We start from the raw sequence: 27,607 nt of genomic DNA, 5'->3' as shown, positions 1-27,607 counted from the left end.
GGGCGCCCTGGGGTGAGTGCGGTGCGGCGCCATATCGAGTGTGGCTGCCGTGGCGAGGCTATCCCGGCGCCATCTTGGGTGCGGCGGGTCACCCTATCGAGCGTGCCCGGGCGCCATGTTGGGTGCGGCGGGGTCCCACTGCGGGGATGCTGACCCCGGGCATCCCGTTGCCATGGCGACGGCGCGGGGGGACCCCGGGGCATCACCCCCCGCTGTGACGTCATTGTTGCATCATATCACCATATAAGGTCATGAACCCCCATGTCACCTCTTTCTGGTCTGTATTCCCAGTTCATTATAGATAACGGGCCTGTAATATTCCTACTTATGGTGCTATTATGGGATGGCGAATGCATTGTGTCTGTGTTCTTGGTGCTATTATAGTTAGTGAGCCCATAATATTTCTGTGCTTAGTGCCCATAATGAATAGAGAGACCATAATATTCCTATTCCTGGTGCTATCACAGGCTGTTGACCCCGTAACATTGCTGTTCCTGGTGCTATTATGGGATGGCAAGGCCACAATGTTCACGATCACAGTGGTATTATAGGCAATAAGCCAATAACACTCCTGTTCTCGGTGCTATTATGGGATGGTGAGCCCATTGTATCCATATTTATAGATAGAGAGCCCTTCATATCCTTGTTCCCGATGCCATTCGGGATGGCAAACCCGCTGTATCCACGTTCCTGGTGCTATTACAGAGGGTGAGACCCTCATGCCCGTGTTCCTGGTGCTACTATAGGATGGCGAGCCCATAATGTTCCCGGCTCCGGTGCTATTATGGGATGTTGAGACCATACCACCCATTTTCCTGGTGCTATTATAGACAACGAACCCATAACATTCTTGCTTTTGGTCCTGTTATGGGATGGGAAGGCCATACCACCCCTGTTCCCGGTGTTATTATAGATAATGAAGCCACAATATTTCTGCTTTTGGGGCTATTATGGGATGGGGAGGCCATGACGTCCCTGTTCCCAGCTCCATTTTGAGCTCCATCCACGTTCTCGTGGCATTACGGATAGCGAGGCCACAATATTTCTCTCCCTGGTGCTATTAGAGGATGTCGGGCCCATCATATCGCTCTTCACCGGGCTATTATGGGATGGGAAGCGAGACAACACCCCCCCCCCCTTCCCCGCCCCGCCTGGCCCTTTAAGAGTGCCCCGGCCCCACGTGACCCCGGCGCGCGCGGGAAGGCGGAGGGGAGGGGGGAGGATGGGGGAGGAGGAGGGAGGAGGGGGGGGCGTCTCCCTCCGCACGCGTGGTCGCTGCCGATTGGTCCGCGCGCGCAGCCAATGGGCTGCGGCCATCTGGGACGCCAACGTTCGGGGCCGCCGCCCGCGGGCGCGGGGGCCAATGGGAGCGCGCGGCGCGGGGCCGCGGGCCAATGGGAGGCCGGAAGGGGCGGGACTAGAGGATGCGCGGTTATAAAAGGGCTCGGCGGCGGCGGAGGAACCCGCAGTGCCCGGAGCGGAGCGCGCCGAGAGGGTTGGGGTCCCCCTTCTCCCTCCCTCCCTCCTCGCAGCCATGAGCCGCCCCCGCAGCGCCCCCCGACTCGCCGCTGTCGGCCTCCTCGGCCTCCTGCTGGCCTCGGCCACCGCCGAGCCCGCCCAGTTCTTCAGGGAGGAGTTTGGGGATGGAGGTGAGGGCGAGGCCTGGGGCGGGGGTAGGCCTGGGGGGGTCCTATAAGGAGGGGCCACCTGGGGACCCCTTAAATTGGGGAGGCTGCAGGGGGTCCTGAGGCAGAGGGGGGCTCAGGGGGGATTTAGGAGGCCCCTCTGGGGTGGGGGGGAGCCTGGGGGTCCTCAGAGGGGATGGGAGGGGGATATGGGGGGTACCTCCCTAAAGCGAGGGGGATGTGGGGGACCTTGAGATTGAGGGGGGCATCTGGGAGGCTTCTCTGAGGTGGGGGGGGACCTGAGGGGCCCCAGAGGTGGAGGGGATGGAAGGGGGGGGTGTGGGGTCCCCCTTAAAGCGGGGGGAATGTTGGGGGTCTCTGAGGTGGAGGGAATAGAAGATAAGGGACCCTGAAATAGAAGGAAGCTTGGAGGGGGGGGTTGGGGGACCCCTAAATAGGAGGGGAGGCTGGGAGGCTTCTCTGAGGTGGGGGGGGACCTGGGGGTCCCCAGAGGGGATGGGAGGGGGGATCTGAGGGGGGTTTCCCCTAAAGTAGGGGGTGTCTGAGGTGGAGGAGGATCTAGAGGGTTCCTCTGAGGTGGGGGGGGACAAACACCTGAGGGGGATCTGCAGGGTCCCCCCCAAAAGTGGGGGTGGCCTGGGGGTCCCCTGAGGTGGAGGAGATGGAAGTGGGGGGGGGGCCTGAGATGGATGAGGGATCTGGGGGGCTGCGGGGTCCCCTGAGGTGAAGGGGACAGGGAGGTGGGAGGGGCTGAAGCGGAGGGAGCTGGGGGTGCCCTGAGGTGGAGGGAATGGAAGAGGGGGGGCTGTGAGATAGAGGGGGTTGAGGGGGATCTCGGGGGCTCCCCTGAAGTGGAGAGGAACCGAAGGGGTTTAAGGATGGACCAAGATGGAGGGGAGGTGGGAGTGGTGGGGGGGGGGGTCTCGGAGATGAAGGGACATTGTGAAGGTCTGAGATGTTCCCTGAGATAAAGAAGACCTAGAGGGGCTTCTGTGAGGCTTCTCGGGGTTGGGAAAGCTCTTGAGGTAGAGGGAACGGAAAAGGGGGTGAGTCTCCAAGAGTGAGAGGGGGTCTGGGGGTTCCCGTGGATCCCCTGAGGTGGGGAGCCTGGGCATCACCTGAGGCAGAGGAGATGGGAAAGGGGGTTCCTGAGATGGAGGAGGATTGATTTGGGTGTTCTCTGAGGTAGAGGAGGGCAGAGAGACCTGAGATGGTTCTCCAGGTGGAGAAGATCGGCGGGGTGGGAGGTTTGGAGGGGCTTTTCTTAGGTGGAGTGGGGTTTGGAGGTCTCCGAGATAGAGGGAGGTTGTGGTTGGACCCGAGTGGTTCCCTGAGATGGAGTGAGGTGGGGCTGAGATAGAGAAAGGCTGAGGGGGGGTCTTCTGGATCCCCTAAGATGGACTGAGGGGTCCTCTTGGGTGAAGGGGAACCACAGGGGCTCCAGTGAGGTGGGGAGGGGGCTTGGGGGAGCTGGGTGAGGGGTCTTGCTCAGGCCAAGGTGAATGGGGTTCAACAGGAATGAAGGATTTGGGGTTCGGGGGGCTCTGGGTGAGGCCTCAGGGTGAGCCTCGGGTGCTGGGAGAGGGGGAAGATGAGGGGATCTCGGGGCCCCCTTGGGTTTGGGGGGTTGAGGGGCTGTGGGGGCAGTGGGCTGGGGTCTGTCAGAGGAAGGGGGGGGGGGGGGTGCTTGGGGGTCCTTTGATGGGACCCCGATCCTCGTGCCGGGTGGGATCTGGAGGGGACCCCAATCCATGCGGGGTGCTGAGTGCTCCCTCCCGCAGATGCCTGGACGAGCCGGTGGGTGGAATCCAAGCACAAACCGGATTATGGGCGCTTCATTCTCACTGCTGGGAAGTTCTACGGAGACGCTGAGAAGGACAAAGGTGAGGGGGGACCCCGGGATGGGGTGGGGACCCCCAGGAGGGGGCAGAGAGCCCTGGGATGGGCCGGGGACCCTGGTATCCAAGCCCTCCTCGTTCTGTAGGGCTCCAAATGAGCCAAGATGTGCGATTCCACGCGCTCTCAGCATAGTTTGAGCGGTTTAACACCCACAGTTGCTCAACTGGGGCTCCTGGGACAGGACAGGACCCCTATAGCTGGGACAGGGACCCCAATATACGAGCCCCCTGCATCCCGAGGCTGTTCAGCAGCTGTGGGTGCAGGCAGGGGTCCCTGGGGATGGAGCAGGGACCCTGTATCTGAGCCCCCTGCATTCCAACACCGCCGTGTGTCCCCGTGTGGATGCGACCGAGCCAGGATGCACGGTTCCCATGTGTTCTCAGCGCGGTTTGAGCCATTCAGCAACGACAGCTGTGGGCAGGGAACCCTCGGGATGGAGCAGGGACCCCCAGGATGGGCCAAACCCCCCCTGTATCCAGCCCCCCTGTATCCAAACGCCCCCCCCTGTGTTCCCCCCAGGGCTGCAGACGAGCCAGGACGCGCGGTTTTACGCGCTCTCAGCGCGCTTCGAGCCGTTCAGCAACCGCGAGCGCACGTTGGTGCTGCAGTTCAGCGTGAAGCACGAGCAAGGAATCGACTGCGGCGGCGGCTACGTCAAGCTCTTCCCGGCCAGCCTGGACCAGCAGGACATGCACGGCGACTCCCCCTACAACATCATGTTTGGTGGGTCCCTTTCCTTGTGCCCCCCAATTTAGGGGTTCCCCCTTCTCACCCTTTTTCTCATTCAATTTAATTTCGGGGCACCCTCTTTACTCTTCATTGTGTTTTGGGGGCTCTTCTCCACCCCTCTTTGTGCTCTCTGTGGTTTTGGGTGCCTTCTTCCTTCCCCCCGACTCGTTTTGGGATGCCTTTCTCACTCCATCTTGTGGTTTTGGGGGACCGGCCCCCCCTCAGCCTCCCCTCTGTATTTTGGGGTGGGCATTGCTCCCCTCTTTACTGCTCCCTTGTGTTTGGGGGTGCCCTTTATTAATGAGACCCCATATGCATTTGGGGGGGGCCCTTCTTACTTTCAGAGGACTCCCCTTTCTCACAATCCCTCGCTGTGGGGTGCTCCCCCTTTATTTTTGGGAGGACCCCCCTTTCTCACGATCCCTCGCTGCTTTTTAGGGGTGCATCCTCTTCTCACAGCCCTGTGGATTTTGGGGGTTGCTCCCCTCCCCTCAACCCTTCTGACCTTTTGGGGGTGCTCCTGCCTTTCTTCACCCCCCACCTTTGCTCCCCTTGTTTTTGAGGGTTGTTCCCCCTCACTGCCCCTTGAAGTGGGGTGCTCCCCGCTTTGTTTTTTGGGGGGGGCTTCTTTCATCCTTATTGCAGCTGGGTGACCCCTCGCTCACCCCCCTTCTTTTTCCCTTTATTTTGGCCCCCCCTTCCCTCCCTCACCTCTTTTTTTGGGGTCTCCCTCACCCCCTTTTGACCTTCCCTCCCCCCCAGGCCCCGATATCTGCGGCCCCGGCACCAAGAAGGTTCATGTCATCTTCAACTACAAAGGGAAGAACGTGCTCATCAACAAGGACATTCGCTGCAAGGTTTGTGGGGGGGCTCAGAGGGTCCGGGGGGGGCTCAGAGGGTCCGGGGGGGGCTCAGAGGGTCCGGGGGGGGCTCAGAGGGTCCTGGGGGGGGCTTTGAGGGATGTTTGGACCCCCCTGACCCCCCTGTTTCCCCGCAGGACGATGAATTCTCGCATCTGTACACGCTGGTGGTGAGGCCGGACAACACGTACGAGGTGAAGATCGACAACGCGCGGGTGGAGGGGGGCAGCCTCGAGGAGGACTGGGATTTCCTGCCCCCCCGCAAGATCAAGGACCCCAACGCCCACAAACCCGACGACTGGGACGAGCGCCCCAAGATCGACGACCCCGAGGACACCAAGCCTGAGGTTGGGATTGCGGGGGGGGCTCTGGATGGATTCTGGGGGGCCGGGGGGGCTGTGGGGATGGGAGAAACCTGAGATGGGGGCTTTGGGGGGCCAAGTGGGGTGTCTGTGGGCTTTGAGGGGGTCTGAGATGTGGTTCTGGGTGCTCTTTGGGGGCTGAGGGGCTGCAAGGCCGTGAGGAACCCAAGGTGGAGACTTCAGGGGGGGGTTTTGAGGGGCTGGGGGGGCTTTGGGGCTGCAGGACTGGAAGAAACTCTTAAGTGTAGGGGGTTTGGGGGGCTTTGGGGGTGCTCCGGATGGATTTTGGGAGCTGGGGGGCTGTGAGAGGTGGGGGCTCTGGGGAGGCTGGAGAGGGTTTGGGAGGCTTGGAGGGAGGACTGCAGGACTGGGAAAAAAACTGAGATGGGGGTGTTAGGGGGCTTTGGGGGGCAGTGGGGTTTTAGGGGGTCTATGGGGTTTGGGGGGGGTTAGGGCGTGTCTGGGGGGGTTTAGGGGGTGTCTATGGGGGTCCCAGCCCCCCCTGACCACTCCCCCCCCCCATTCCTCCCCAGGACTGGGACAAACCTGAGCACATCCCGGACCCCGACGCCAAGAAGCCGGAGGACTGGGATGAGGAGATGGATGGGGAGTGGGAACCCCCCGTCATCCAGAACCCCGAGTACAAGGTGGGATTGAGGCTGGGGTCCCGGGGGGGGCTGTGGGGGGCGCTAAAACCCCTGCTCTGACCCCCCCTGCTCTCCCCCAGGGCGAGTGGCGGCCCCGGCAGATCGACAACCCCGCCTACAAGGGGAAGTGGGTGCACCCCGAGATCGAGAACCCCGACTACAGCCCCGACCCCCTGCTCTACGCCTACGACAGCTTCGGCGTCATCGGCCTCGACCTCTGGCAGGTGGGTTGGGGGGCCGTGTGGCCCTTCAACCCCCCCCCGGGACCCTCAGAACACCCCCTGGGGGCTGAGACACCCCTCGAACCCCCCAATTCCATCAAATCCCAAGCTTCTCAGTCACACACTTTACTTCTGGCAGGTGGGAGGTGGGGGTTATGGGATCCCCAAACCTCCTCTGAGCTTCCGTTGGGGGCTGAGACCCATTGGACCCCCCTAAATTTCAACCAATCCCACTCTTTTTGAGTCACTGGCCTTGACCTCTGGCAGGTGGGTGGGGGTGAAGCCCCCCCTTGGCCCCCCAAACCTCCCTGAGACCCCCTTGGATCCCCCTCCCCTGGGGCTGGGAGACCCCTCAAACCCCCCCCCCCCAAATTCCATCAAATCCCATTTCTCCATAACCAGCCTCGATCTTTAGCATCTGGGTGATGGATTTAGGGGTCCTTGAGGGGGTCTGATCTGCTCCCAGGGGCCTGGGACCCCCATCCCCCCCTCCTTTTCAGGGTTTTTAACCCTTTTTGACCCCCCTCGCAGGTGAAATCCGGGACAATCTTTGACAACTTCCTGCTGACGGATGATGAGAAGCTGGCAGAGGAGATCGGCAACGAGACCTGGGGGGCCACCAAGGTACAGGGGGGCCCTGGGACCCCTCCTGAGACCCCTGAGATCCCCCCTGCCCCTCCTGAGCCCCCTCTCCTCACTGCCCCTTCTTGTTCCCGCAGGATGCGGAGCGGAAGATGAAGGAGCAGCAGGACGAGGAGCAGCGGCGGCAGCAGGAGGAGGAGGAGAAGCAGCGCAAGGAGGAGGAAGGGGATGAAGAAGGGGACGGGGAGGAGGAAGAGGAGGATGACGAAGACGACGAGGCGGAGGCGGCGCCGCGGGACGAGCTCTGAAGCGCCCGCTCGGTCTCTGTGAGACCCGGACTCTTTTCTAGGGGCGGCGCCCGTGGGCACCGGGGCGGGGCGGGGGGGGAGCAGCGAGGTGCGGGGGGGGGGCACCGGCGGGGGCGGGGACGGCGCCGGTTCCTATTAAATTAACGCTCGGTCCCGGACTCCCGCCTGCGCCATCTTGAGCCGCGCCGCCATTTTGTGTCGTGTCACGTGACCCCCCGGGCTAGGCCTGCTGTCGCCTGCGTCACGTGATGAGGTTGCGTCACGTGGTCGCGCCAGGAGCGGGTCTTCCCTGGTCACGTGATGCGGGTGGGGGGTGGCCGCACAGCGTGGTGTTCCTGGTCACGTGGTGCGAGCAGCCGGGGGGGGGCGCACAGCGCGGTTTCTCTGGTCACGTGGTGCGAGGGGCGCGGATTCGGGGGGGCGGGGCGGGCTGCGCCCTCTTTCCTTATCACGTGACCTGGTCGCGGCGCGGCCTTCGTCTGTCACGTGACGCGAGCGGCTCCCGCGTTCCTCCTTTGTCACGTGGCCGGGGGGGGGGGGGGAATGCGCCCTGTCACGTGACGCGGGGGAGGGGTGCGTGCGGGTCTCTTGCGTCACGTGACGGCGGCGAGGGGCGCGGCCTCGCCGCGGTGACGTAACTTCCGGTCGGCGCGCTCACGTGCCGGAAGCGGCGGGGGCCGCCTAAGATGGCGGCGGCGTGAGTTGCATGTTGTGGGGCCGCCGGGGGGAAGCCGCGCCATGGCGGTGACCGTGACCCTCAAAACGCTGCAGCAGCAAACGTTCAAGATCCGGATGGAGCCGCACGAGACGGTGAGGAAGGGGGGGGGGCGGGGGGGGAAAGGGGGGGAGCGCCGGGCCCCGCCCCCACCCGGGGCCGCCCCTCCCCCCCCCCCCCCCCGCGCCCTCGGGCCCAGAGGAGCCTTTGGGGGGTGTCTGTGCCCCCTTCTTTTGAGGGGAACGGGGGGCTCTGTGCGTCCACAGCCTTGTTTTTAGCGGGGGGGTGTCCTGTGTCTCTTCCATCTCTTTTTTAAAGGGAATAGGGGGCTCTGTGTCCCTCCCGTCTCGTTTTTAGGGGGGTGGGGTGGTTCTGTGACCACCCGCCTCGTTTTTAAGGGGATGGGGGGGGGCCGTGTGTGCCCTTCGCCTCGTTTTTAAGGGGCTGGGGGGGCTGTGTGTGCCCCCCCTCATTGTTAAGGGAGTGGGGAGGCTCTGTGTTCCCTCACTTCGTTTTTACGGGGGGGGGGGGTGTGTCTCTATGTCCCCCCTGCCTCGTTTTTAAGGGGGGGGGGGCTCTGCTCTCATCTCTTCTTTTTGAGGGGAAGGAGGATCTCTTTGCCTGCTCCCGCGTCGTTTTTAGGGCGGTGGGGGGTCCTGTGTCCCGTTCTTCTGGGGAAGGGGGGGCCTCTGTGCTCCCCCCTCTCGGTTTTAGCGTGTGTGGGAGCTCGGTGTTCCCTGTGTCTCGCTTTTTGGGGGGGCTGGAGGGGGTTCGGTGCCCCCCCGCCTTGTTATTTGGAGGATGGGGTGTCCTGTCATTCCTCTCCTTAGGGAACTGTGGGTTCTGTGCCCCCCCCCCTCGATTTTAGTTGGGTGGGGGGGCTCTGTGCCCTTCCCATCTCCCTTTTTATGTCTCCCTCCACCTCTTTTTTGGGGGGGAGGTTCCGTGTCTCTATTTTAGGGGGAAGGGGGGAGCTCTGTGTTCCTTCAGTCTCTATTTTTGGGGAGCGGCCCCTCCCAGATCATTTCTGGGCAATGAGGGGGCTACATCTTCTCTCCTTTAAGGCAAGTGTGGGCTCTTTTCTTTTGAGGGGAGGGGTCTGTGTCTTCTCCCCCCTCTTTTTAGGCAGGGAAGCGGGCTCTGTGCCCCTCGCCCCTGTTTTTTTTGAAGGGAAGGGGGGTTCTCAATGCTCCCCCCCCACCTTGTTTTGGGGCTGTGACTCCTGCATCTCGTGTTTGGGGGGAACGAGGGGCTCTGTGTCCCCCCCACCTCATTTTTTGAGGGAATGGAGAGCTCTGTCCCCCCTCTCACCTTGTTTTTTTTTTTGTAGGGGGTGCTGTGTCCCCTCTTTTTGGGGAAGCGGGGGCTCTGTGCTTTCTCTGCCTCATCTTTAGGGGGGAAGAGGAGCCTCCATGCTCTCTCCCATATCTTTTTTTAGGTGGGGGGGGGGGGACTCTGTGCCCCCTGCTGTGTCATTTTTGGGGAAGGCAGGGGCTGCGTCCTCCCTGCCTCATTTTTTTGGGGGGGGGGGGTGGGGTGGCTCCAGAACCCCCCAGCCCCCTTTTCTTTGCTCCCTAGTATCACTGTGGCAGTTTGGGCTTGGGGTGTGACGACTCTCCCATTTCGGGGTGGGGGGGGGTCTGTGGTTCTTTTGGGGTTTCCTGTGTGGTTTAGGGCCCCCCCTGACCACCCCCCCCCCCCCCCCCCCCCTGCGCCTCAGGTGCGGGGCGTTGAAAGAGAAGATCGAGGCGGAGAAAGGCAGCGACGCCTTCCCCGTGGCCGTGGCAGAAGCTGATCTACGCGGGGAAAATCCTCAGCGACGACGTCCCCATCCGCGAGTATCGTATCGACGAGAAGAACTTCGTGGTTGTCATGGTGACCAAGGTGAAGAAACCCCCCTCTCTATTCTCCAGGACCACCCCCCCCCCACCTGAAAACAGCACCCCCCCCTCTTTTCCTCACCCCGTTTTCCCCACAGGCCAAGTCGGCACTTGGCACGGTGGCCCCGGAAGGCGGCGCGGCCGCAGCCTCGGAGCCCCCCGCGGCACCGGGACCCCCCCCGGCCGCTGACGCCGTCCCCCCACCTCCGCCGGCCGCCCCCAGCGAGGAGACCCCGGCCCAGGACCCCCCCCGCACTCGCCCCCTCGGAGCCCGCAGTGGGGTAAGGGAGGGGAGCCCCAAAAATCTTGGGTGGGAGGGGAGGCTGATTCTGACGGATCCTGCTCGGGGGGGGCAGAACCCCCCCATCTTAGGGGTTTGGGGGGCTGATTCTGATGGATCCTGCTCGGGGGGGGGGCAGAACCCCCCCATCTTAGGAGTTTGGGGGGCTGATTCTGATGGATCCTGCTCTGGGGGGGGGGACACGGGGGAGATTGGGGCATGGGGGGCAGAACCCCCCCATCTTAGGGGTTTGGGGGGCTGATTCTGATGGATCCTGTTCTGGGAGGGGTGGGCATGGGGGGCAGATTGTGGGGGGGCTGAACCCCCCCACATGGCAGGCACTGGGGGCATTGAGGGGGGGGACACACACTGATTTAATCGAATTCCAAGTTTAAGGAAGAGAAAAACTTGGAGTGAAGGGTTTTGAGGGGCTAGAGAACGTGGTGGGGGGGTTGTCAGGGTTTTTGGGGGTGGTTAGAGTTGGGGGGGGCAGGTGAGTGGCTTTTCGGGGGGGCTTTGGGCATTTTGGGGGGGTTGTGGTGCCCTGGGGGCTGCTGGAAAAGCCTCTCTCTCTCTAAATCCACAGCTCCGCGCCCCCCCCGGGCAGTGCTGGGCGCTCGGCTGACGCTGCCTCCACCCTTGGTGGGTGTGGGGGGGGGCTGGGGGGGTCACTGGAATGGGGGGGGGGCTGCTGTGAACGGGAGGAGTCTGGAATTGGGGGGGGGGGGCGGGCAGGAGGGGTCAGGAGGTTTCATGGATGGAGTTGGGGGGGGGACGGGGAAGGGTATTTGGGGCTAGTTGGGGGTCTTAGAAATGGGGGGGGAGGTTCCTGTGGGTCTGGGGTCTCTGCTGATGGGGGGGGGTGTCTCTCTGTGGGTCTGGGGTCTGAGCTGATATAGGGGGTGTTTCCGTGTGGGTCTGGGGGTCTCTGCTGATGTGGGGGGGTTTCCCTGTGGGTCTGGGGTCTCTGCTGATGGGGGGCGGGTGTCTCTGTGGGTCCGGGGTCTTTGCTGATGGGGGGGGGTGTCTCTGTGGGTCTGGGGTCTCTGCTGATGGGGGGCGGTTTCCCTGTGGGTCTGGGGTCTCTGCTGATGTGGGGGGGTTTCCCTGTGGGTCTGGGGTCTCTGCTGATGGGGGGCGGGTGTCTCTGTGGGTCCGGGGTCTTTGCTGATGGGGGGGGGTGTCTCTGTGGGTCTGGGGTCTCTGCTGATGGGGGGCGGTTTCCCTGTGGGTCTGGGGTCTCTGCTGATGTGGGGGGGGGTTCCTGTGGGTCTGGGGTCTCTCCTGTTGGGGGGGATTCTGTGGGTCTGGGGGTCTCTGCTGATGTGGGGGGGTTTCCCTGTGGGTCTGGGGTCTCTGCTGATGGGGGGCGGGTGTCTCTGTGGGTCTGGGGTCTCTGCTGATGGGGGGGGGTGTCTCTGTGGGTCTGGGGTCTCTGCTGATGGGGGGGGGTGTCTCTGTGGGTCTGGGGTCTTTGCTGATGGGGGGGAGGTTCCCTGTGGGTGTGGGGTCTCTGCTGATGTGGGGGGGGTGTTCCCGTGGGTCTGGGGTCTCTGCTGATGGGGGGGGTGTCTCTGTGGGTCTGGGGTCTCGCAGTGACGGGCTCTGAGTACGAGACGATGCTGGCCGAGATCGTGTCGATGGGCTATGAGCGCGAGCGGGTGGTGGCCGCGCTGCGGGCCAGCTACAACAACCCCCACCGCGCTGTCGAGTACCTGCTCACGGTCAGGGGGGGCTGGGGGGGGTCCCAGAGCGTGTTTGGGGGGGGTCTTGGGGGCGTGTGGGTCGGTCCTAGGGGGTTCAGGGGAGAGGGAGGGCAGGGACGGGGGTCTGGGGTGTGTTTTGGGGGGATGGGTGGGTAGATCACAGGGGGGTTGTGGGGGGGGGGAATCCTGGAGGGAGGGGGGCGCTTGGGGCAGGGCGTCAGGGTGTGTTTGGGGGGGTTGGCTGGTCAGGAAGGGGGGGCTGGAAGGGTCCTGAGATATTGAGGGGGGGTCCTGCGGCATGTGAGTGATTTGAGTGGGATCGGGGGGGGAGGGGGGGGGTCTTGTGGGGGCTCCAGGGGTGTTGGGGGGCTCCAAGGGGGGGATACATGTGGGGATCCCAGTTTAGGGGGGCTTGTTGGGGTGCTGACACCCTCCCCTGTCCTTCCTTCACCCCCCCCCCCAGGGCATCCCCAGGGAGCCCCGAGCCTGAGCGCCCCCCCCGTGCAGGAGACCCCGAGCCGCCCCCCGGAGCAGGCGCCGCAGGAAGGTGGGCGGGGCTTGTGCGGAGGCCACGCCCCCAACCGGGACTCGTTTGCAAGTGGGCGGGGCTTATGTGGAGGCCACGCCCCCTGGCGGGCTCCTCCCAATCCCCATGGGTTCTGCGTGAGACCACGCCCACTAGGGGCGGGGCTTATATCATTGTGGGCGTGGCCTAGCGCCTGGGGGCGGGGTTTGTGGGGCTGGGTCCTTAATCTATCCTCCCAGTGGGCGTGGCCAGCTGAATCCCCCCCCGCCCCCTTTCTCCTTTTCCCCCCCCCAGGGGAGAACCCGTTGGAATTCCTGCGGGAGCAGCCGCAGTTCCAGAACATGCGGCAGGTGATCCAGCAGAACCCGGCGCTGCTCCCGGCGCTGCTGCAGCAGCTCGGCCAGGAGAACCCCCAGCTGCTGCAGGTACGGGGGCCGCCGCGCCCCACAATCCTCCTGGAAAAACCCCCCAGATTTCCTGGAGCTCCCCCCGTCCCCAACCTACTATTCCCTCTGGAATCCTTGGAGTCTAAGAAACCCCTTGAGAAATCTCTCAGAATCACCTTGAGACCCCTCAGGATTTGCCTGCTCCTAAATCTCCTGTGAGGCTTCTCAATCCCTCGCCCCAGAACCCCTTTGTACCCCTAAGAAGCCCCAGAGCTTCTGAACCCCCCCTATAAATTTTTGGAACCCCCCCAGAGCCTATAAAACCCTCCCTAAAATCCCCTTAGAATCCCTTCTAGAATCCCTGGAGTCTATGGAACCTCCAACAAACTCCCCAAAAAGCCTGAGACCCCTCTGGAATCCTTCCCCCCCACCTCAAATCTCCCCAGAGAACCCTGGAACCCCCCCCAACTCCCCTGGAATCCCATCTTCCCCCCCCCAGCAAATCAGCCAGCACCAGGAGCAGTTCATCCAGATGCTGAACGAGCCGCTGGGGGAGCTGGGGGACCTGGAGGGCGAGATGGGCGCCATCGGGGACGAGTCCCCCCAGATGAACTACATCCAGGTGACGCCTCAGGAAAAAGAAGCCATAGAAAGGGTAAGGGGGGGGGCGCCTGGGGGCGGGGGGGGGGGGGCTTCGCGCCATCAGTAGGGACCAGAGTTAACAGGGCAAAGTGAGCTACAATCACAGTGAACCCCAGTCGGAGTCATTCCACTTATTTACAGTTGAGTTTAGAGTGAACAGCTACAAAGCATTTACAGTCATCACGAGAGTGTTAGTTAAGATGTGTTTTTAGAGCCCTTATTTAGGCTCCAGAGTTAACAGGAAAAAAAAAAGGAGCCGTTATTGGGAAGCCAAGGCACCAGTCATCCTTCAGCCATCGTTAGGCACCAGAGTTAACCACCCTGAGGGACTTGAAATCATCAATTGAGGTGTCTCCTTCTCAGGGGGGAGGCTGCGGGGTTGGGGGGCCATCAGTAGGGTCCAGAGTGAACACCCTGGGTTAAGGAACCATCAGTAGGGTCCAGAGTGAACGCCCCGGGTTAGGGAACCATCAGTAGGGTCCAGAGTGAACACCCTCAGTTAGGGAACCAGAGTGAAGAGCAGGAGTAGAGGATGTCATTAGGGCCCAGAGTGAACAGCAGGAGCCTGCGCTGTCAGTAGGGCCCAGAGTTGAAGGGTGGGGGTGGGAGGTTGTCGTTAGGGCCCAGAGTTAACGCCCCCCCCCCCACCTCCGCAGCTGAAGGCGCTGGGCTTCCCCGAGAGCCTGGTGATCCAGGCCTACTTCGCCTGCGAGAAGAACGAGAACCTGGCCGCCAACTTCTTGCTCAGCCAGAACTTCGATGACGACTGAGGCGCTGCCGCCGCCCCGGGAGGAGCCGCCAGAGGAGCCCCTGCTGGGGACAGAACCCCCTGCCCCCCACCCCCCAGGCCTGAGCTTTTTTTGGGGGGTGGGGGGGGGGGCAGCAAGGGGGGAAAAAGGAAAAAATTAAAAAAATCCACGATTTGGGGGGGTGGGGGGGGTGGGAAAAAGATTAAAAGCAGAATTTTAAACCTGGATTTTCATGGGTGGGAGTTGTAATCTGGGGTGATGTTGGGGTGCTGGGGGGGGGCAGGATCAGTGTAGAGGGGGGGTGGCTGGTTTAGGGGGTGTCAGATGCAAACAAAGACACATTTGGGGGTGTAAGGAAAGGGGGGGGGCAGGTTTGGGGGGAGAGAGATTGGGGGGTTGAGGCTAAGGTTGGGGGGGGCAGGAGAGGGGAGAGTCCCATTTTGGGGGGGGGGCAAAGAAAGAGGAAAGATTTAGGGGTGCAGGGGAAGGGGGGACAGGGCAGGGGTTAAGTTGGGGGGGCCCACAAAACGTGTAGAGGAAGGAGATCAGATTTGGGGGGGGCCGGGGAAGGTAGAGAACAATTTGGGGGGGCCCCTGGTTCAGGCTTGGGGGGTGGGGGTTGTGTTTGAGGGGGCTCCCAGGTCTGGAGGCTCCTGGAGGGGGGGCTATGGGTCTCAGGGTCCCCTGGGGGGTCACGGTTGGGGTTCTGGGGGTGCTCCTGGGGGCCGGGGGGCGGCAGCGGCCTGGGCAGCGGCCATGGCGCCTCGTGCCGCCTCCTGGCGCTCCTGGCGCCGCCGCCGCTTCTCGTCCTGGCGCTGCTGCCGCTCCAGGTCCTGCAGCAGCGCTTGCGCCCGCGCCCCCTCGGCGTCCCGGGGCCCCCCCAGCCCCGCCTGGGCCAGCAGCCGCTGCCGCCGCGCTGCCTCCGCTGCCGCCCACGCCCGAGCCTGCGCCCGCTGCTCACGCCACGCCGCGATGCGCCCGGGCATGGCCGCCAGCTCCCGCGCCACCCGCGCCTGCCTGGGGGCCACAGGCTCCAGTCACACCAGTGACCCCGCTGCCCCACTTCCCGTGGTCCCAGTTCCCCTGTTTCCAGTTCTCCCAGTGACCCTGGTTACCCTGTTCCCAGTCCTCCCAGTGCCTCCTGTTCCCTCTTCCCAGTTCTCCCAATGCCCCCAATTCCCATGATCCCAGCTCTCCCAGTGTCCCCAGTTACCCTCTCCCCAGTTCTCCCAGTGCCCCTGGTTTCCCCATTCCCAGTGTCCCCAGTTCTCCCAGTGCCTCCAATTCCCATCGTCCCAGTTCTCCCAGTGCCTCCGGTTCTTCTGGTCCCAGTGACCCCGGTTCCCAGTTCCCCATTCCCAGTTATCCCTGTTCCCAGTTCTCCCAGTGCTCCCGGTTCCCCTCATCCTAGTTCTCCCAGTGTTGCTGGTTCCCCTGTTTCCAGTTCTCCCAGTGACCCTGGTTCCCATGGTCCCAGTTCTCCCAGTGCCCCCAGTTCCCCATTCCCAGTTCTCCCAGTTCCCCATTCCCAGTTCTCCCAGTGCCCCGGTTCCCCATTCCCAGTGCTCCCAGTGCCCCGGTTCCCCATTCCCAGTGCTCCTAGTGCCCCCGGTTCCCCGTTCCCAGTGCCCCGGTTCCCCATTCCCAGTTCTCCCAGTGCTCCCAGTGCCCCCGGTTCCCCATTCCCAGTTCTCCCAGTGCTCCCAGTGCCCCTGGTCCCCCCAGTTCCCCCGGTCCCAGTTCCCCAGTTCCCCCGTTCCCACTTCTCCGGGTTCCCCCGCTCCCAGCTCTCCCAGTGCCCCGGGTCTCCCGGTCCCCCAGGTCCCAGTTCCCCCGTTCCCAGCTCTCCCAGTGCCCCGGGTCTCCCGGTCCCCCCGCACCTCTCCTCCCGCCGCCGCGCCTCCTCGCGCAGCCGCCGCTCCTCGGCCTCCTCGCGCTGCCGCCGCTCCGCCTCCCGCTCCCGCTCCTCGGCCTCGACCCGGCGCAGCTGCTCGGGGTCCCCCCAGGGCCGCCACTCGGGCCCCACCGCCGCCGCCCCGAAGCGCCCGAAGCGCCGCGCCGCCTCCCGGGGATCCGCGGGGTCCGGGCGGAACGAGCCGCGCTGTTTCCGCAGCGGCGCCGCCCGGTAACTCCGCGCCGGGGCCGCCGCCAGCAGCGCCGCCACCCGCGGCTGCAGCGCCAGCGCCGCCATCTTGGCCGGAAGCGGCGGGAATACGGACCGGAAGGGGCGGGGCTAAAGGGCGGAAGCGGGTGAAGGTGAGGGCGGAAGTGGAGCAGGGAGGGGTGGGGAGGGGGCAGGGGTTGGGGGCGGCCCTCAGCGGGGATGGGGGGGGCGGGTTGGGGTTCGCTATGGGGGATGGGGGGGCTCTAGGGGCAGGTGGGAGCCAGTAGGGATTGGGGGGGGCGCTGGGGGGGGTGCTGGGGGGGCTTTGGGTTTCCCAGGGAGGGTGGGGAGGCTCTAGGGGAAGGTGGGAGCCAGTGGGGATTGGGGGGGGGCGCTGGGGGGGCTTGGGGTTCCCAAGGGGGCACCAATGGGGATGGGGGGGCACTGGGGGGGGTGCTGGGGGGCTTTAGGGTTCCCAGGGGGGATGGGGGGGGCTCTAGGGGCAGGTGGGAGCCAATGGGGATGGGGGGGGCGCTGGGGGGGCTTTGGGGTTCCCAAGGGGGCGCCAATGGGGATGGGGGGGCACGGGGGGGTGTGGGGTTCACTTGGAGAGGGGGGGATTCTGCAGGGGGACCCCAATGGGGATGAGAGGGGGCACTGGGGGGGGCTTTGGGTTTCCCAGGGGGGATGGGGGGGGGCTCTAGGGGCAGGTGGGAGCCAGTGGGGATGGGGTGGTTCACTGGGGGGGGGGGCTTTGGGGTCCTTGGGGGTTGAGGTGGGGGGCTCTGGGGACCCCAACACGAGGCTAAGAGCAGGTTGGGGGGGGTCCCAAACCTGCCCCCCTCTCTGTCTTTTGGATTTTTGGTGGATTTGGGCTCAATGCCCATCCCCCCCCCCTATTTTTAGTCCCAGCCAAAAATTTGGGGGGGTGGGGGGCGATTAACCCCTTCCATCCCGCTGCTGGGAGACCCGCCCCCTCTCCAAGCACCCCAACATCTGGGACCCCTCGGGTTGGGGACGGGGGGGGGGGATGGGAAAATGGGAGGGGGGACAGCGACCCCCTCTTGGGCCCCACGGATTGGAGGGGGGGGAGAGAATGAGGCCGAGGAGGGGGGGGGGGGCTAATGGCTTCCAGGCCTCAGCGAGAACCAGAGCCAAAACCCCCTGAAATCGCCCCAAAAACCATCTGGGGGGGGGGAAAGACCCGCAAGAAAGAGCCAAAATCCCCTGAAATCGCCCCAAAACCCTCCCTGGGCCCCGCTGCAGCGCCCCCCCAGCCCCCCCCGACAACAGCCAAAGGGGGAGGGGCTGGAAACCAGCCCATTTTGGGGCAGTTTTCCCCGATTTTGGGGCCTCTGCGGTTCCTCCGCTCCCGCCTTTGTCCTGCCCGGGGGGGCAGCTACAGCCCCAGCCCCAGGGTTGGGGTTCAGTGTCCCTGTCTCCTGTGTCCCCCTATGTCCCCTCGTGTCCCCCCATGTTCCTGTGTGTCCCCACAAGTCACCTTCTATGTCCCTGTGTCCCCCCCTGTGTCTCCATGTCCCTGTCTCCTGTGTCCCCCCATGTCCCCTTGTGTCCCCCCATGCTCCTGTGTGTCCCCACAAGTCACCTTCTATGTCCCTGTGTCCCCCCCTGTGTCTCCATGTCCCTGTCTCCTGTGTCCCCCCATGTCCCCCCATGTCCCCTCGTGTCCCCTCATGTTCCTGTGTCCCCACAAGCCACTTTCCATGTCCCTGTCTCTTGTGTCCCCCCATGTCCCCTTCTGTCCCCCCATGTTCCTGTGTGTCCCCACAAGCCACTTTCCATGTCCCTGTGTCCCCCCTGTGTCTGTGTCCCCCCATGTCCCCTTGTGTCCCCCCTTGTCCCTCTGTGTCCCCACAAGCCACTTTCTATGTTTTCTATATCCCCCTGTCCCCTTTGTGTCCTCGTGTCCATCCCCCCCTCATGTTCCTGTGTCCCCACAAGCCACCTTCTATATCCCTGTGTCCCCCCCTGTGTCTCCATGTCCCTGTCTCCTGTGTCCCCCATGTCCCCTTGTGTCCCCCCATGTTCCTGTGTGTCCCCACAAGCCACTTTCCATGTCCCTGTGTCCCCCCTGTGTCTCTGTGTCCCCCCCATGTTCCTCTGTGTCCCCACGAGCCACCTTCCATGTCCCTGTGTCCCCCCGTGTCTTTCAGCCCCACAGTGTCCCCCCTGTGTCTCTGTGTCCCCCCACGTCCCCTTGTGTCCCCCCTTGTTCCTCTGTGTCCCCACAAGCCACTTTCTATGTTTCTTATGTCCCCCTGTCCCCCATGTCCCCTTGTGTCCCCCCCTCATGTTCCTGTGTGTCCCCACAAGCCACCCTCTATGTCCCTGTGTCCCCCCCTGTGTCTCCATGTCCCTGTCTCCTGTGTCCCCCCATGTCCCCTCGTGTCCCCCCATGTTCCTGTGTGTCCCCCCAAGCCACTTTCCATGTCCCGGTGTCCCCCCGTGTCTTTGAGCCCCCCTATGTCACCCCTGTGTCTCTGTGTCCCCCCATGTCCCCTTGTGTCCCCCCATGTTCCTGTGTGTCCCCACAAGCCACTTTCCATGTCCCTGTCTCCTGTGTCCCCCCATGTCCCCTCGTGTCCGCTCCATGTCCCTGTGTGTCCACAAAAGCCATCTTCTATGTCCCTGTGTCCCCCCTGTGTCTCTGTGTCGCCCCATGTCCCCTTGTGTCCCCTCATATTCTTGTGTGTCCCCACAAACCATCTTCTATGTCCCTGTGTCCCCCCCTGTGTCTCCATGTCCCTGTCTCCTGTGTCCCCCCATGTCCCCTCGTGTCCCCTCATGTTCCTGTGTCCCCACAAGCCACTTTCCATGTCCCTGTGTCCCCCCTGTGTCTCTGTGTCCCCCCATGTCCCCTCGTGTCCCCTCATGTTCCTGTGTGTCCCCCCAAGCCACCTTCCATGTCCCTGTGTCCCCCCGTGTCTTTGAGCCCCCCTGTGTCCCCCCTGTGTCTCTGTGTCCCCCCATGTCCCCTTGTGTCCCCCCATGTCCCCTCGTGTCCCCCCATGTTCCTGTGTGTCCCCACAAGCCACTTTCCATGTCCCTGTGTCCCCCCCTTGTCTTAGAGCTCCCCACTATCCCCCCTGTGTCTCCATGTCCCTGTCCCCCCTGTGTCCCTCCATATCTCCCCGTGTCCCCTGTTGTCCCCCTTCTGTCCCCGTGTCCCCTGTTGTCCCCTCCTGTCCCCGTGTCCCCCGTGTCCCCTGCGCTCCGGCAGTGAAGGGGTGGCGGTGGCAGTGCCAGCGCTGGCACCCGGTGGTGACAGATGGCAGGGAGGGGGGGGGGGACGGGGACACGAGGCTGCAGCCAGAATGACAGATGAGGTGCCACTTCTGTCACCGCCGCTGTCACAACATTGTCACTGCCACGACATGGTCACTGGCACTGCCACTGCCACCACCACTGTCACCGCACGGTCACTGCCACCGCTACCGACACTGCCCGCGACCCCTCGCGTCCTCCCTGTCCCTCCAGGTGTCCTCCGTGTCACCCACCATGTCCCTTTATGTCCCCTCAACGACCCCTGTGTCCCCTCCATGTCCCCATCTTCCCCTTTGTCCCCCTGGTGTCCCTCCATGTCCCCCAAGTCCGTCTATCTCCCCTGGTGACCCTCCCATGTCCCCCAGGTCCCTCCATCTCCCCTCGTGTCCCCCCATCCCTCCGTGTCCCCATCTCCCCATTTGTCCCCTTGATGTCTCCCCATGTCCCCAAGTCCCCTCATCCCCCTCATGTCCCTCCATCCCTCCATGTCCCCATCTCCCTCTATGTCCCCTTGCTGTCCCTCCATGTCCCCCCATCCCTCCATGTCCCCATCTCCCCCTTTATCCCCCTGGTGTCCCTCCATGTCCCCAAGTCCCTCCATGTCCCCTCATGTCCCCCCATCCTTCCATGTCCCCATCTCCCCCTTTATCCCCCTGCTGTCCCTCCATGTCCCCCACATCCCCCCATCCCTCCATGTCCCCTTGCTGTCCCTCCATGTCCCCCCATCCCTCCATGTCCCCATCTCCCCCTTTATCCCCCTGGTGTCCCTCCATGTCCCCTCATGTCCCCCCATCCTTCCATGTCCCCATCTCCCCCTTTATCCCCCTGCTGTCCCTCCATGTCCCCCACATCCCCTCATCCCCCTGGTGTCCCCCCATCCCTCCATGTCCCCATCTCCCACTTTGTCCCCTTGATGTCCCCCCACATCCCCCAAGTCCCCTCATCCCCCTGGTGTCCCCCCATCCCTCCACGTCCCCATCTCCCTGCATGTCCCCTTGATGTCTCCCCATGCCCCCAAGTCCCCTTGCTGTCCCTCCATGTCCCCACATCCCTCCATGTCCCCATCTCCCCCTTTGTCCCCTTGCTGTCTCCCCATGTCCCCAAGTCCCCTCATCCCCGTCATGTCCCCCCATCCCTCCATGTCCCCATCTCCCTCTATGTCCCCTTGCTGTCCCTCCATGTCCCCCACGTCCCCTCACCCCCTGGTGTCCCCCCATCCCTCCATGTCCCCATCTCCCCTCTGTGTCCCCCACATCTCCCCACGTCCCCCCCTTCCCCCACCACCCCCTCCACGCGGTTTTTGAGGAGCCTGAGAGGAAATCTGAGCTAAAAGCTGCATTCGATGGGATGTTAGGAGGAGGTTTGAGTAAAAAACCCGCGTTTGGGGCAGTTTGAGGAGTTTGGGGGCTTTGGGGTAAAACAAACGCAGGTTTTTGAAGATCTTGAGGGGAAATTCGAGAAGATTTGATGTCCAAGTTGTGTTTTGGGGAGCTGGGGGGGGGGGGTTGGAGCAGGGAACTGGAGGGACTCTGGGCTCCCACCCGACATGGCTCCGAGGCCTCGAGGAAAAGGCGGGAAGAGGGAGGGGGCGGGGCCTCGCGCCGACTCGAAGGGGGCGTGGCCTTTTCCCAGTGGGCGTGGCCTCCGAACGGGGCTTCAGGGCAAGGGGTGTCATGAAGGGGGCGTGGCCTATGCGAAAGGGGGCGTGGCCTCTGCCGGGCTCCGTGTGGGCGTGGCCTAGGGCTTGCAATGTTGTCAGTGGGCGTGGTTTAAATCGAGTGGGCGTGGCTTAACAGCTGGAAGGGTGAGGTTCAACGAGGCCAAATGGCGGGTCCTGCACCTGGGGCACAACGACCCTGGGCAGCTCCAGCCTAGGAGGAGTCTGGCTGGAAAGGGCCTGGAGGAGAAGGACCTGGGGGGGTTGGTGGAACAGGAGCCAGCAGGGGCCCAGGGGGCCAAGAAGGCCAAGGGCATCTGGGCTTGGAGCAGCCCCGGCGTGGCCAGCAGGGCCAGGGAGGTTCTTCTCCCTCCGGCCTCGGCCCCTCGACTCCTGGGGTCACTTGTGGGCCCCTCCCCACCAGAAGGATGTGGAGGCTCTGGAGCGAGTGCAGAGAAGAGCAACGAAGCTGGGGAGGGGGCTGGAGAAGAAGAGGAGCGGCTGAGAGAGCTGGGGGGGTTCAGCCTGGAGAAGAGGAGCCTGAGGGGAGACCTCCTTGCTCTTTCCCTGCAAGGAGCTTGTGGAGAGGAGGGAGCTGGGCTCTTCTCCCCAGGGCCAGGGGCCAGGCCGAGAGGGAACGGCCTCAAGCTCCACCAGGGGAGGCTCCGGCTGGACAGCAGGATCGAATCTTTCCTGGAAAGGGTCCCTGGGCCCTGGGACAGGGAGGGGGTTGAGTCCCCTGCCCTGGAGGGGTTTAAGGGCCGGGTGGACGCGGCGCTGAGGGACGTGGGTTAGTGATCGATGGGGACGGTTGGACTCCATGACCCGGTGGGTCCTTCCCAACCTGGTGATTCTGTGAGTATGGTTTCGGCTTGGTGGGCGTGGCTTCTCGGGAGTGGGCGTGGCCTCCGAGCGGCAACGCGAGAGGTGGGCGTGGCCTCCGATTGGCACTGTGTGCGGGAGTGGGCGTGGCCTCAGGGAAGTGGGCGTGGTCTCATGGAGTGGGCGTGGCCTACAGCTGGCACTGTCTACGGGAGTGGGCGTGGCCTCTTTGGTGGGCGTGGCCTAGGGAGTGGGCGTGGCCCGGAGTGGGCGGGGCCTCCCCGCTTTCCCGCGGCAAAAGTGCGGCGGGCGCCAACTTCGCGCAAACTTTCCCCGCTCGCCGCCGGCACCGGTTCCAACCCCCCCCCCCCCCACCTCCCCTCGCCCACTCCACGGACCCGGATCCCCCCGGTACCCCCGGACCCCAGCCCCTTCCCCCCCCCACTCCCGCCATGCCCCGCCGCGGGTGACACCGCCGCCATGTACTCCCCGTACTGCCTCACCCAGGTACGGCCGGGGGGGGTGGGGGTGGGGTGTTGGGGGGGGGGGCACCCCAAAACCGGGGTACGGGGGCTGCGGGGAGGGGGGAGACACCCCCCCCAGCCGGTAGCGGGGACTCTGCCGCAGGGTGATGGGGAGGATGGGGGGGGGGTTCTGCTTTTGCTGCGCTGCCGTCCTCCACCCCCCTCAAATAAAACGGGTTGGGGGGGGGTGGTGGTGGGGGTGACCCCCCTCTATTTACCGGTACGGTGCTTCCCACGGTCCCGGGACTGCGGGTCCGGTGCCTCCGGTGCGGGGATGGGGGTGGGGGGGTGTCAGGTTGTGCTCGGTTTGATCCATAGAGGGGGGGTCGGTTGTGCCCTGGGGGGGTTGGGGGGGGGTGTCCCGTCCCGGTGCCGCTGCCGAGCCCCGCTGGGACTGGGGTGTTGGCCCCACGGGGGTTTTGGGGGGGTCCCAGGGGGCGTATCGGGGTGTCGGGGGGATCGCGGGCAGGGACGGGGTGGGGGCTGTAGCACGGGGGGGGGGCCTCTGGGGGTCCTTGCCCCCCCCCCCCTCTGTCCTGTGCCCCTTTAGGGGTCCTTGTCTCCCCCATTCCTGCAGTCCTGGGGGTCCCTCTGGGGGTCCTTGACCCTCCCCGCCCTCCTGGGATCCCCCTGGGGATCCCTCTGGGGGTTCCTGCCCCCTCCCTGCTCTTCTGGGGGTCCCTCTGGGGGTCTTCGCCCCCTCCACGCAGTCCTGGGGTCCCTCCGGGAGTCCCTCTGGGGGTATTTATCCCCTCCCTGCTCTTCTGGGGTCTGTTTGAGGGTCCCTCTGGGGGTCTTTACCCCCTCCCTGCTGTCCTAGGGTCCCTCTGGGGGTCCCCCTTGGGGTCTTTGCCCCCTTCCCGCAGTCCAGGGGTCCCTCTGGGAGTCTCTGCGCCCTCCCTGCTGTTCTGGGGGTCCCTCTGGGGATCTTTATCCCCTCCCTGCTGTTCTGGGGGTCCCTCTGGGGGGTCTTTGCCCCCTCCCTGCTCTCCTGGGGTCCCTCTGGGGATCCCTTGCCCCCTCCCCGCAGTCCTGGGCTCCGTTTCGGGGTCCATTTGGGGGGCTTTACCCCATCCCTACTCTTCTGGGGGTCCCTCTGGGGATCTTTTTCCCCCTTCCTTCAGTCCTGGGGTCCCTCTGGGGGTCCCTCTGGGGGGTCTTTACCCCCTTCCTGCTGTCCTGGGGGTCCCCCCTTGGTTTCTGGGGCTCCCCGAGCCCCCAACCCATGGGGCGTTGCTGGTTCCCCCCCCCTCGGTTGCCCTTTTCTCCCGCTTTTCGGGGTGGTTTTGGCGGCCGGTTGCGTCTGGGCGAGCGGCCAGCGGCGCTTCTCGCAGCTTCGGCGCCCGCCCCGCACACGCGTGTGCACGCGCCAGCACCATGCCACTGCACATGCGTGTCCCCCTGCCCGCACACGCCAGCAGCCAGCCCGCTCGTGCCAGCGCACACGCGTGTGCCGCCTCCTGCCCGCACCCGCACCCGCGACTGCGCCCTGGCGTGTGCACACGCATGTTTCCTCCCTTGCACACGTATGTGCTCGCCGCTGCGTGTGCGACGTCCCGCTTGGCACACGCACACGTGCCCTCCCGCCGTCTCGCTGCGTGCACACGCGTGGAGGCGCAAAAATCGCTTGTGCCAAGGCGTGTCTGTGTGCGTGTGCGCGTGCACACGCAGGCAGCGGCTCGCACACGCGTGTGCTCGGCGTGTGCTTGGCTCTCGCCTCCCCCTTTCCCTTTGCAGCCGTTTCTGGGCGGGTTTGGGCCGGTGCCACCGTTTCTCCCCCCCCTCCTTCTCTCCCGCTCCGGCACAGGGCCAGGCCCTCAGCGCGCGCAGGATCCGGCCGCGGCGTCCAGCCCTGGGCACGGCGAGCGGCATGCGCAGCGGCACCCGCAGCGGCACAGATGGAGGCACCGGGAGCGGCACCGCCAGCGGCACCGGGGTTAGCGGCACCGGTGGCGGCCGAGCAGCCCCTCGCCTCCCGCTGGCACCGCACCAGCCGCGTCCCCGACGCCACCGCGGCGCCTTCGCCCTCCGTGCCATCGCGCCGTCACACCCCGAGGCTTCACGCGTGGCCGCGTTCCCCACCGGGATGCAACCCCCCCAGCTCTGCGCTGCGACCCGGTTGGCGGTGGTGCCACCGTGGCCCCCCCCCTGCGCCCCGTGCCAGCCCCTGGGGGACACCGTGCAGCCTGGCACGGACGCGGGTCACCGTCACCGTCGCTTTGCCGTGACCCCGCGGTGGGTCGGGGGCTCGGCGGCCCCCGCAGCTGCAGCCGAGCACCCCCGGCCCCCTTGGCGATGCGGCACAGGTGGGCGCCGTGCCCGCTGCCGCGTTCCGTGCCCGCTGCCGGTTGCCGTGCGGGGCGATGCCGTGCCCGGCGTGGAGCGCGAGGCGCTGCCGGCATCGGGCGGCGATGCCCGTTCGGGCTCCGGTGCTCACGTGTCGCCGCCAGGTCACGCGTGTGCCGCTGCGCCAGGACACGGTGCCAGGGCTCAGGCTGCGGCACGGCGCGGCGGCGGGGCGCGATGCCGCAGTGCCGAGCTGCTCTGGGGGATCCGAGCGGGGACAAGAGGTGCCAAACACCCCCAAATTTCCCCTCCCCGAACCCCAATCCACACCGAGGGCGAGCACCGGGGCGGGGTTGAGGTGTGTGTAACGGTGCCGCTCCGCACACGCGTGTAACGGGGAGGGTGAGAGGAGGCACGTGTGTGTCCCCAGGGGCTCGGCGCACACGTATGTAGTGGGGATGCACGCCGCTCGTGCAAGGCGTGCGCTCTCCGCTCGTGCAAGGCGTGCGCCGGCTGCTCGTGCAAGGCGTGCGCTCTCCGCTCGTGCAAAGCGTGCGCCGGCTGCGTGCACACGTGGCAGCTGCTCCTGCGGCTCCGAGCGCGCCTCCCCGCAGCGTGTGCGCCACATGTGTGTGCGGCCGCCGCTCTCCCGCACGGCTCGGTGCGGCGGCCGTGCCCGTGCGAGGCGTGCGAGGCGCAGCCGCGGGGGGCGCGTGCCCGCTCCCCCGTGCCCCACGCGGGGCCGTGCGGGGCCGCCGGCTGATGCAATCGCTCCAGGGGGTGAACGTGCCACCCCACCCCCCCCCCCCAGCCCCCCCAAATTTTTTAAGCCGCCACGTGCGAGGCGTGGGCGTGCGTGGGTGCCACGACGGGTCGGGGGGTGGCGTGTGCGTGGCGGGCGCTGCCGCCGCTTGGCGTGTTCGAGCGGCCGGGGGGGCTGCGCGCTGTGGCCGGGCACACGCGTGGCGAAGCGTGTGCTCCGCTGCACCCCCCCCCCCCCTCAATCTCACGGCTTTGTTGATCCCCCTCCCCGTGTCCCCCCCCACCCCGTGTCCCCCGGTGCCATCAATAATAGAGGAGCCCTTGGCCGGGCTGGGGGGGCCTGAATTATTGATGGGGCACAAAAAGCTTTCTTGGACGCGGCCGCACCGCGGGGCCCCCCCCGGGCTGGCGCGAGGCCACGTGGAGGGGGGGCCGGGGCTGTTCTGGGGGTGAAGTGTTGGGGGGGGGGGACACCCGGGGATGCCAAACCGCTTCGGCCCCGTGCGCTGCGGCACCGCCTCGCGCCACTGCGGCACCGCCGCTCGCCGTGACCCCCCCACCCCCCAGCACCCCAACCCGCTGGGTGCCCCCCCCCAAAGGATTTCCAGGGTCTCATTGCAATTTGGGGGGCGCAGCCGGAGCTCCCGCTGCCCCTCGAGCAGCCGGGACGCCTGCGACCTCCACGTGGCCGAGCAAGGAGGCGGCTGCGTCCGTGTGGCCCCCCCAGAACCTTATCCTGAGTCCTCCCCACTGGACACCCAGATTTACCCCCCCCCCAAGACACTCAGATCCCCTCCAAACGCCTGCGACTCCCCCAAATTCTCAGCTTCCCCCCCAGATTCCCGCTCGCTGCCAGCACCATCCGGCACGTTCTCTCTCCGAGGCCGCTTGGACACCAGGGTCTCCTCCAAATCATCATCTTCCACTGGATTCCCGGGTCCCTCTTGGAACACCTTGGCCCCCCCGAAATCCCAGGCTCCCCCCTAGATTCCTGATTCCTCTCTGAACTCTGGGTCCCCCCCTAATTCCTTGTTGCTGCCGGCACCATCCGGCACGTTCTCTCTCTGAGGCCGCTTGGACACCAGGGTCTCCTCCAAATCCTTGGCTACTCCCTGGATTCCCGGATCCCTCTTGGAACACCTGGACCCCCCAAAATCCCAGGCTCCCCCCTGGATTCCTGATTCCCCTCTGAATTCTGGGTCCCCCCCAATTCCTTATTGCTGCCGGCACCATCCGGCACGTTCTCTCTCCGAGGCCGCTTGGACACCAGGGTCTCCTCCAAATCATCATCTTCCCGCTGGATTCCCAGGTCCCTCTTGGAATACTTGGGGCCCCCAAAATCCTAGTCTCCCCCCTAGGTTCCTGATTCCTCTCTGAACTCTGGGTCCCCCCCCAATTCCTTGTTGCTGCCGGCACCCTCCGGCACGTTCTCCGCTGCCGCCTGCTACCAGCTCCCCTCAAATCCTCTTCTCCCCCCGCCCCACATTCCTGCTCCCCCCCCAAAAATACATCCCAGGCTCCCCCTTGGATTCTTGATCCCCTTTTAAATTCTGGGTCGCGTCCCCCCCCCCCAATTCCTCGTTGCTGCCAGCCCCATCCGGCACGTTCCTCGCGGCCCCTCCTGGTGCCGGGGTCCCTGGTGGCCGCCCCCCCTTGCTTTGGGGGGGGTCCTGGACGCCCCTCGCTCGCCTCCCCCCGCCTCGGCCTCCCCCTCGCTGGCTCGGGAGGGTCTTGGCAGCCGCGTCGGGGGCCGCCGGGGGGATTTTTGGCGGCAATTCCGGCTCTTTCGGGCTGTTTTCTCTCCCGGCGAAGCCGAGGGCCAGAGGGAGCTGGCAGCGGAGCGGAGGGCTGCCTCTGCCAAGGTGGGGGGGTTCGAAGAAGGGGGTGGGGGGGGATGGGTTATTTTTTTTTTTTTCTTCCTTTTTTCCCATTTTTCTGGTTTTTCTGGGCTTTTCCCTCCCCAATCCGCCCCCCCCCCCCCCCCCCCATACGCCCTCCCCGCTGGCGCGCTGCCGGCCCTCGCAGCTGC

General features: G+C 65.1%; 4 protein-coding genes across 5 annotated transcripts in view; 3 read left to right on the top strand and 1 right to left on the bottom strand.

Moving 5' to 3' along the window:
• The first annotated feature begins 1,495 nt into the window (after positions 1 to 1,495).
• On the top strand, positions 1,496 to 7,314 carry CALR (calreticulin). Its single transcript, XM_069882436.1, has 9 exons — positions 1,496 to 1,649; positions 3,428 to 3,529; positions 4,065 to 4,268; positions 5,037 to 5,131; positions 5,272 to 5,481; positions 6,030 to 6,143; positions 6,224 to 6,367; positions 6,896 to 6,988; positions 7,084 to 7,314. The coding sequence occupies exons 1-9, from the start codon at positions 1,535 to 1,537 to the stop codon at positions 7,252 to 7,254; spliced, it is 1,248 nt and encodes a 415-aa protein (XP_069738537.1). The 5' UTR covers positions 1,496 to 1,534; the 3' UTR covers positions 7,255 to 7,314.
• Positions 7,315 to 7,896: 582 nt separating this feature from the next.
• Positions 7,897 to 14,334, top strand: RAD23A (RAD23 homolog A, nucleotide excision repair protein). Its single transcript, XM_069882439.1, is given in 11 exon segments — positions 7,897 to 8,068; positions 9,695 to 9,750; positions 9,752 to 9,853; positions 9,948 to 10,094; positions 10,096 to 10,130; positions 10,716 to 10,771; positions 11,726 to 11,853; positions 12,310 to 12,382; positions 12,656 to 12,786; positions 13,247 to 13,402; positions 14,046 to 14,334. Coding segments are annotated over 11 exon segments (1,074 nt in total). The 5' UTR covers positions 7,897 to 7,992; the 3' UTR covers positions 14,160 to 14,334.
• A 201-nt stretch (positions 14,335 to 14,535) lies between these two features.
• On the bottom strand, positions 14,536 to 16,329 carry GADD45GIP1 (GADD45G interacting protein 1). Its single transcript, XM_069882408.1, has 2 exons — positions 16,019 to 16,329; positions 14,536 to 15,155 (listed from the first exon to the last, which is right to left on the bottom strand). The coding sequence occupies exons 1-2, from the start codon at positions 16,327 to 16,329 to the stop codon at positions 14,831 to 14,833; spliced, it is 636 nt and encodes a 211-aa protein (XP_069738509.1). The 3' UTR covers positions 14,536 to 14,830.
• A 5,938-nt stretch (positions 16,330 to 22,267) lies between these two features.
• NFIX (nuclear factor I X) overlaps positions 22,268 to 27,607 on the top strand; it is a 37,653-nt gene continuing 32,313 nt past the window's right edge. The window contains exon 1 of one of the 2 annotated variants that reach the window (XM_069882434.1): positions 22,268 to 22,513. In XM_069882434.1, coding sequence (XP_069738535.1) covers positions 22,487 to 22,513 — 27 coding nt within the window. In that variant the 5' untranslated portion in view covers positions 22,268 to 22,486. The remainder of the gene's footprint in view (positions 22,514 to 27,607) is intronic. The other variant, XM_069882432.1, reaches the window with a different exon arrangement.

The sequence above is a fragment of the Phaenicophaeus curvirostris genome, unplaced genomic scaffold (genome assembly GCF_032191515.1).
Source record: "Phaenicophaeus curvirostris isolate KB17595 unplaced genomic scaffold, BPBGC_Pcur_1.0 scaffold_127, whole genome shotgun sequence".
In the NCBI taxonomy this organism is placed as follows: domain Eukaryota; kingdom Metazoa; phylum Chordata; class Aves; order Cuculiformes; family Cuculidae; genus Phaenicophaeus; species Phaenicophaeus curvirostris.
This window is presented reverse-complemented; position numbering and strand designations above follow the sequence as displayed.

Bases quoted from the DNA above. Each gene is read 5' to 3' on its own strand.
- CALR (XM_069882436.1), top strand. From the start codon at position 1,535: ATGAGCCGCCCCCGCAGCGCCCCCCGACTCGCCGCTGTCGGCCTCCTC. The intron at 1,650-3,427 runs GTGAGGGCGAGG...TCCCTCCCGCAG, and splicing joins GGAGGAGTTTGGGGATGGAG to ATGCCTGGACGAGCCGGTGG. The intron at 6,989-7,083 runs GTACAGGGGGGC...TTGTTCCCGCAG, and splicing joins AGACCTGGGGGGCCACCAAG to GATGCGGAGCGGAAGATGAA.
- GADD45GIP1 (XM_069882408.1), bottom strand. From the start codon at position 16,329: ATGGCGGCGCTGGCGCTGCAGCCGCGGGTGGCGGCGCTGCTGGCGGCG. The intron at 15,156-16,018 runs GTGCGGGGGGAC...TGTGGCCCCCAG, and splicing joins GCGCGGCGGCGGGAGGAGAG to GCAGGCGCGGGTGGCGCGGG.